This window comes from Panicum virgatum, chromosome 2N (genome assembly GCF_016808335.1).
Source record: "Panicum virgatum strain AP13 chromosome 2N, P.virgatum_v5, whole genome shotgun sequence".
Classification (NCBI taxonomy): Eukaryota; Viridiplantae; Streptophyta; class Magnoliopsida; order Poales; family Poaceae; genus Panicum; species Panicum virgatum.
The window spans coordinates 878,237-885,634 of NC_053146.1; the positions used below are offsets into that span (position 1 = coordinate 878,237).

The 7,398-nt window shown below is 45.7% G+C and overlaps 2 protein-coding genes across 2 annotated transcripts; both read left to right on the forward strand.

Moving 5' to 3' along the window:
* The first annotated feature begins 613 nt into the window (after positions 1–613).
* LOC120658497 (putative disease resistance RPP13-like protein 1) lies at positions 614–2,003 on the forward strand. Its single transcript, XM_039936747.1, has one exon. It carries the CDS (start codon positions 681–683, stop codon positions 1,986–1,988), a length of 1,308 nt encoding a protein of 435 aa, XP_039792681.1. The 5' UTR covers positions 614–680; the 3' UTR covers positions 1,989–2,003.
* Positions 2,004–5,286: 3,283 nt separating this feature from the next.
* Positions 5,287–6,955, forward strand: LOC120658498 (putative disease resistance protein RGA1). Its single transcript, XM_039936748.1, has one exon. It carries the CDS (start codon positions 5,311–5,313, stop codon positions 6,619–6,621), a length of 1,311 nt encoding a protein of 436 aa, XP_039792682.1. The 5' UTR covers positions 5,287–5,310; the 3' UTR covers positions 6,622–6,955.
* Positions 6,956–7,398: the final 443 nt, after the last annotated feature.

Genomic DNA, 7,398 nt, shown 5'->3' on the forward strand with positions numbered 1-7,398 from the left:
TATATAAAAGACATAAGTAGGTAAACATGGGGCAGGTTGCACACGGAGGATGATTACTCATTGTTTAGTAAGTTCTCCTGAAGTAGCGGACTGTAGCATCTCCATTTTTCAGGTTGGACTCTTTAAAAGAATGTAATGCAATGAAGAAGGAATGAGCAGGATGTAACATTTGTTTGGTTAAAGCTGTAGTGTTCGAAAAGTATCTCCTTAATTTGATCAAAGACTAGACGCTAGCAGCATGGGAGAATAAGGAATTAATGGATGTGGAGAACCACATGTTGCAAAGCAGCTTGCAGGGAGGTGCATACGTGGTGATGGATCTTGCATTTATATTACTAACCAAAGGCTCCAGAGTCAAGAGATGTACCTTTCTCAGCTCGTTTTGGTTTATCAGAGTCATGAGACGCATTTAGATTTGTTGACATTGAGGGGGAGGAAATAAAAGTCAATCAGGCAAAGTTGCTAGGGTCAAACATGAAACACCACGCGCATTGACTATTCCATTGGACCAACCTTGTGCACGCATGACTTGAACGATATCTCTGTTTATCTATCTGAGCTGTTCTTAATACGTCCTTGATATCCCTAGTCTTGAGACAGACATCTCGTGCTATTTCTGCAAATCTCCTTTTGCGAATCTTTCTTCCACCTGCTGGGTTGTCTTCCGAGGAGAGAGTCCCATGATGGACATTGTTCTTTCTGCTGTCCTGGGCGAGCTGGCTTCTAGATCCATAAATTTCTTCATCAGCAAAAGCTCCAAGCCAACGGTGATGGTTGTGGCAGATAGACTGCAAAGGGCTCTTCTCCGAGCTCAGGTCATTGTTTATGAGGCCATGGAACGGCAGATCACAAACCAAGCTGTGCTCCAGCAGCTGGACATGCTCAGAGACGCCATGTACCGAGGCTATTACATCCTCGACACCTTCAGATACCAATCTCACAGAGAAGAGGAGGCGAAAGGTCAGGTCATGAGCAACACTTTATCTCTCTTGAAAGTAAATTGTCTACAAGGCTTTTGTTCGTCCAATAGAAACACACTGATTTTGGAACAACTGCAAAAGCCGCTTGATGATTTAAGCTCTATTATCCTTGATGCCAAAGAGCTGGTCATGTTCTTGGCAAGCTATCCTCGCCTGTACCGCCAACCTTATAGCATGCATCTCTTGCTCGGAAACTGCATGTTTAACCGCCAGATGGAATCTGAACTTGTGATCAACTTCCTATTGCACACACAACCTCATGGTTCTGAAGAATTGGAGGTACTGCCAATTGTTGGCCCTTGCAAAGTTGGCAAGAGCACCCTTGTTGCTCATGTTTGCAAGAATGAAAGCATCCGTGATTATTTCTTAGAAATCTTGTTCCTGCATGACCATGATTTTATAGATGACAACCTCTCTACAGTCAGAAGATGTGAAATAATAGATCGAAATCGCATATTGAACTCGAACCAAGACAGGGGATGGCTAATTGTTGTGGACTTAGTTGGTGATCTTAATGAAGATGTATGGAAAATGTTTTATTCTTCTTGTAAACAACGCTTGCCAAGCAGCAGTAAAATCATAATCACAAGCCGGTCTGACAAGATCACTAAGTTTGGAACAACACAGGCTCTAAATCTGAAGTATGTGTCCGATGAAGCACTGTGGTATTTCTTCAAGACAGTTACATTTGGAAGCATAGATCCTGATATGCACCCAAAGTTCGTGCACGTGGCCATGGAGATAGCCCAGATGTTGAGAACAGGCCTGATTGGTGCAAACATCATGGCTTGTTTGCTGAGGGAGAATTTTGACATGCACTTTTGGTGCAAGGTTCTAGCCTTCATGAGAGGGCTCATCCAGAAGCATGTCTCCGAATTTGGTGTTGAACCACTTTTTCTTATAAACCAGAATAAACATGTACATCTTGGAAGAATGGCTACACCTTCTGAAGATTTTTTGTATTGCTATGATTATGAAACTCTTCACAAGGGGGGGTTCCGAAGATAACATTCCAAGATTTGTGAGGAATGTTGAGTACTCTATTCTGCTTGTGATGAGTGAATTGTCAACTGTGCGGTGTGACCGTGCGCTTGGTCTTTGGATTGCAGGTACACGGGCGTCGAGTGTCGACGGGGAGCTGCCGTGGAGGTGCTGTGGCCGATGGACCGTGCGGTGGACGGCGGTGAAGGGCAGCCGGGACCGGAGCTCGGACCGGGCGGCAGCTGTGGCGTCCACTCCTGGATCGAGGGCGCAAGCGGCGATGGAAGGCGGGTTTCTAGGTTTGTGCCACAAAACCAAGGAGGCGGACGGCGGTTGAAGACGTCAAGTCGTGGAGGCACGGGAGCCGGTCTCGGGACTGACGGAGGCGACGGGCGTCGACGGCGTCTAGGGCCTCGCCGCGGGCGAGGAGGTGACGGGCGTCGGACGGCGTCTAGGGCCGTCAGAAGGCCGAGGCGGGAACGGCGTCTAGGGCCACGGCGCGGAGGCGGGAATCTTCCCGCGCGTGAGGTTTTGGCGGTTTTCTCAAAACCGGCCACCTACCCGGGTTTCGCGGACCCTCCAAAACCGCGGACTGGATCTTCATCAAGACGGCGGCATCGCGGAGAAGACTTCGTTTCGAAGAAAGAACCTCGGCCGTCGGATGAGATCGTGTACAGGGGGTGCTGCAGGCCAACCGGTCTGACCGGTCCCTGGCACCGGTCTGACCGGTCTAACCGACCGGTCTGACCGGTCCCGCGGGTATAAATACCCCTTCACTTGTGTTAGGTCAAGGGAGGCTTTTGTATTGTGTCCATGAATTCTCTGTTTCTCCAGGCCGCCGCCCCTGTGTCTCTCTCCCCCCGTTCTTCACTTTAGGGTAGATTTAGTTGATGGATTGTTGAGACCTTGTGTGGGATTTGATTGGGAAAGGAGGCCCTATCCTCCTCGTGCCCTCTGGGCTTTTGAATCAATTCAATCCCCTGGTTTTTGTGCCTTGTGCAATGGATTTTCGACTTTGTTTTTGGTGCACTTGATTGCTAGGAGGTTACGAGTTCTTTGCCGTGATTCCCGTGCTTCTAGCCCTGTACTAAACCCTCTGGAATCACTGGCTCGTTCGAATTCGATTTCTTGAGTTCTTGAGAAAACTCCAATCCCTTTTGATCTCCCCCATAATTCTCAAGATTCGTTGATCTTTAGGACGAGATCTTTTGGGAATATGTTCACGGGGTAGGGGCGAAGCAATCCCCCAAGTTTCATCGATTTTCGTGGTCGTTTGGTCGAGATTCACCGTTTGAATCAAAGTTTTTCAGGGTTTTTCTGGGTGCTACCAGTCAGACCGGTAGGCAAGACCGGTCAGACCAGTTTGCTGGATTTTGAACAGACTCGACCGGTCAGACCGGTCCAGTGCACCGGTCAGACCAGTCCTGGCAGATCAGTGCTGCAGGTTTTCCAATTCGCTTCCGATTTGCCTCGTGGTTTCGCTCGCTCGTTCAAGGCCTTTTGAGTTGGTTTAGCTTTTCAATAGCTACTCCAAACTTTGGTCAGAACGCTTGAGGGCTTGGGCGATTTTGGGACATAGGCCGACGGTTCGAATTTCGAAGAAATTTTGATCGGCTCCCATTCACCCCCCCCCCCCCCTCCCCTCTGGTCGCCGGCTTCGGTCCTTCAATTTGATGTATGGAAGTGTTAAGGCTGTTGGGAAATTTGATGTCCTAGGATGGATTTCTCCAATACCGCCCTACTATAGCTATGTTGTTACTTGTGAGGTCCGAGAGCCAAAAAGTAGAGCTGCTGCCAAAAGGAAACGTTCTATAGAAAATTGAATTGCTCTTTGTTAATTTTCTTTATCTTTAGGAATCTCTTTGGATGTAAGTATGTTCTGGTAGGGTGTTTAGTTACAAGCTATAGAATAAGGATGTTTCTGGTTGCACAATTTGTGAGACTCTGCTCCTACTACTTGTAATTTGTCATGTGCACGTGTTCACTACAGTAGCTAGTAACAGAATACTGCATGATGCTGAGGCATATATTTTCATGAGTTGTGCAATGGATTGCTTGTCATTGTTTTACTCCATGAATACAACCAGCCCCAGAATCTGAGCGTCAGGGCTTGCATTTTTCTTTTTTCTGTGTGCTTTCAGTTTAGCCTGCATGCCATTTTGTGAGCAGAGACTCATTGACTGGAGGATACAGTTCCGTCACTTAGGCTACCTGTTCACCAAGAGGATAGAGTCAAGAGATGTACCTTTCTCAGCTCGTTTTGGTTTCAATTTGTTGACAATGAGGGGGAGGAAATAAAAGTTAATCAGGCAAAGTTGCTAGGGTCAAACATGAAACACCACGTGCATTGACTATTCCATTACCAAGCTTGTGCATGACTTGAACGATATCTCTGTTTATCTATCTGAGGCTGAGCTGTTCTTAATACGTCCTTTATATCCTTAGTCTTAAGAGAGACATCTCGTGCTATTTCTCTCCTTTTGCAGATATGGCCGTGGTCCACATCGATCTAACTGTTACCTTGAAGGTAAAACCCAAAAGTGACGTTTCTGTTAGCATAGAGTCTAACATCTTAGATTGCGAAATAAAAAAAAAAGGCACCAATTTTTACTGAGCTCATTAAATTTGTTTATCATAGATTACCTATTATTTTCATTTGTTTCACAGCTTGCTTCACTTTGAGAGGTTAATGGATTCACACATTTTTAATACCATAATATATAAAAGACATAAGTAGGTAAACAAGGGGCAGGTTGCACACGGAGGATGATCATTGATTGTTTAGCATGTTCTCCTGAAGTAGCTGACTGTAGCATCTCCATTTTTCATGTTGGACTCTTCAAAAGAATGTAATGCAATGGAGAAGGAATGAGCAGGATGTAACATTTGTTTGGTTAAAGCTGTAGTGTTCGAAAAGTATCTCCATAATTTGATCAAAGACTAGACGCATGGGAGAATAAGGAATTAATGGAAGTGGAGAACCACATGTTGCAAAGCAGCTTGCAGGGAGGTGCATACGTGGTGATGGATCTTGCATTTAGATTACTAACCAAAGGCTCCAGAGTCAAGAGATGTACCTTTCTCAGCTCGTTTTGGTTTCAATTTGTTGACAATGAGGGGGAGGAAATAAAAGTCAATTAGGCAAAGTTGCTAAGGTCAAACATGAAACACCACGTGCATTGGCTATTCCATTGGACCAAGCTTGTGCATGACTTGAACGATATCTTTGTTTATCTATCTGAGCTGTTCTTAATACGTCCTTGATATCCCTAGTCTTAAGACAGACATCTCGTGCTATTTCTGCAAAGCTCCTTTTGCGAATCTTTCTTCCACCTGCTGAGAGAGTCCCATGATGGACATTGTCCTTCCTGCTGTCCTGGGCGAGCTGGCTTCTAGATCCATAAATTTCTTCATCAGCAAAAGATCCAAGCCGTCGGTGATGGTTGTGGCGGATAGACTGCAAAGGGTTCTTCTCCGAGCTCAGGTCATCGTTGATGAGGCCATGGAACGGCAGATCACAAACCAAGCTGTGCTCCAGCAGCTGGACATGCTTACAGACACCATGTACCGCGGCTATTACATCCTCGACACCTTCAGATACCAATCTCACAGCGAAGAGGAGGCCAAAGGTCAGGTCATGAGCAACTCTTTATCTCTGTGGAAAGTAAATTGTCTACAAGGCTTTTGTTCGTCCAATAGAAACACACTGATTTTGGAACAACTGCAAAAGTCGCTTGATGATTTAAGCTCTATGATCATTGATGTGGAAGGGATAGTCGTGTTCTTGATGAGCTATCCACTCCTATACCGCCAACCTTATAGCATGCATCTCCTGGTGGGAAATTGCATGTTTGGGCGCCAGATGGAGACTGAACTTGTCATAAGCTTCCTATTGCACACACAACCTCATGGTCCCAGAGAACTAGAGGTCCTGCCAATCGTTGGTCCCGGTAAAGTTGGCAAGACCACCCTTGTTGCTCATGTTTGTAAAGATGCAAGGGTCCGTAAACATTTCTCAGAAATACATTTCTTGCACGGGCATGACCTCACAGGTGTTGACCTTGCTGCCCTCAAAGAAGGATATGTAACGGAACATCAAAATCATGGATCAAATTCAAACAAAGAGGGAAGAAGAGTACTTATTGTTGTTGAGTTAGTTGGCACTCTCACCGAAGATGAATGGAATAGGTTTTATTCTGCTTCTATTCAACATGCACCAAGCGGTAGTAAAATCATTGTCATAAGCCAGTCTGATGAAATCATAAAGTTTGGAACAACCCGGCCACTAAGTCTGAAGTATCTGTCCCCTGAAGCATACTGGTATTTCTTCAAGATGCACACATTTGGAAGCATGGATCCTGAGATGCATCCGAGGCTTGCCCGCATGGCCATGGAGATAGCCGGGATGATGAAGTGCTTCATTAGTGCAAATATGGTTGGTTCTTTGCTGAGGGACAACATTGATTTCCACTTTTGGTGCAAGGTTTTGGCCTTCTTGAGAGGAATGATCAAGAAGCATGTCTCTAAATTTGGTGTGCATCCATTTGATCTTCTAAATGAGAAAAGCCTGCACATGTTGGGAGAATGTTTATACCTTCTGAAGATCTTGTGCTTCATTACGAATACCAACACTCTTCACAAGATGATGTTCCGAAGATAAGAGTCCAAGATGTGATTTATGGAAGTATTAAGGCTCATGGGAAATTCGAGGTTCTAGGATGGACATCCCGAATACCGCCCTACCATAGCTATGTAACTGTATGTGAGATTCGAGGGCGAAAATCTGCGGGTACAAAGAGGAAGCGTCCTATGAAAAACGGAGTCACGTTTTATTAATTTTTCTGTTACTATGTGTTATGTATGTAGCCATGTAGTGATTGTGTTTTGATGGGGTGTCACAAGTAACAACATTGTCATGACTTGATCTTACAGGTTATAAAATTGCCAAACTGTACTACTACCTAGTCGTGTATAAAGATTGTTTATTGACAGAATATATAATCATGCATGGTGTTCTCGCAAAAGAAAATAGAGAATAATGCATGATGCCACGTTCAAGCAGGAGACGTAACTCTGGCTTGCTAGGTGCTCGAGTTGAGCAGCTTTGTCGTTTACAAATGGGAGAGCGTAGAGACTAGCTAGGCCACTAGCTCGATCCCTGTAACTGTCGTTTCTGATTGTAACCGTTCATCCAAGAACCTGGTTGGAGGCTCCATCAGTATTTTTCAGGGCCAGTGGATCGAGGAAGAAGTTAAGAACTGGGTGGGGATTGGGGCTCAGCATCCCAGCCCAGGACGGCCGGCTCTGCTGTGCTCCATCGGTGGCCTGACATCGTTGAGTTCGAGCAGAGGGGACAAACAAACCATCGCTCTCATGGTCATGGTCTCACGGAAGTCCCTACCGTCTTCCTCGCTCGGCTCAGCCTCAGCTGTTCGGC

Bases quoted from the DNA above. Each gene is read 5' to 3' on its own strand.
- LOC120658497 (XM_039936747.1), top strand. From the start codon at position 681: ATGATGGACATTGTTCTTTCTGCTGTCCTGGGCGAGCTGGCTTCTAGA.
- LOC120658498 (XM_039936748.1), top strand. From the start codon at position 5,311: ATGATGGACATTGTCCTTCCTGCTGTCCTGGGCGAGCTGGCTTCTAGA.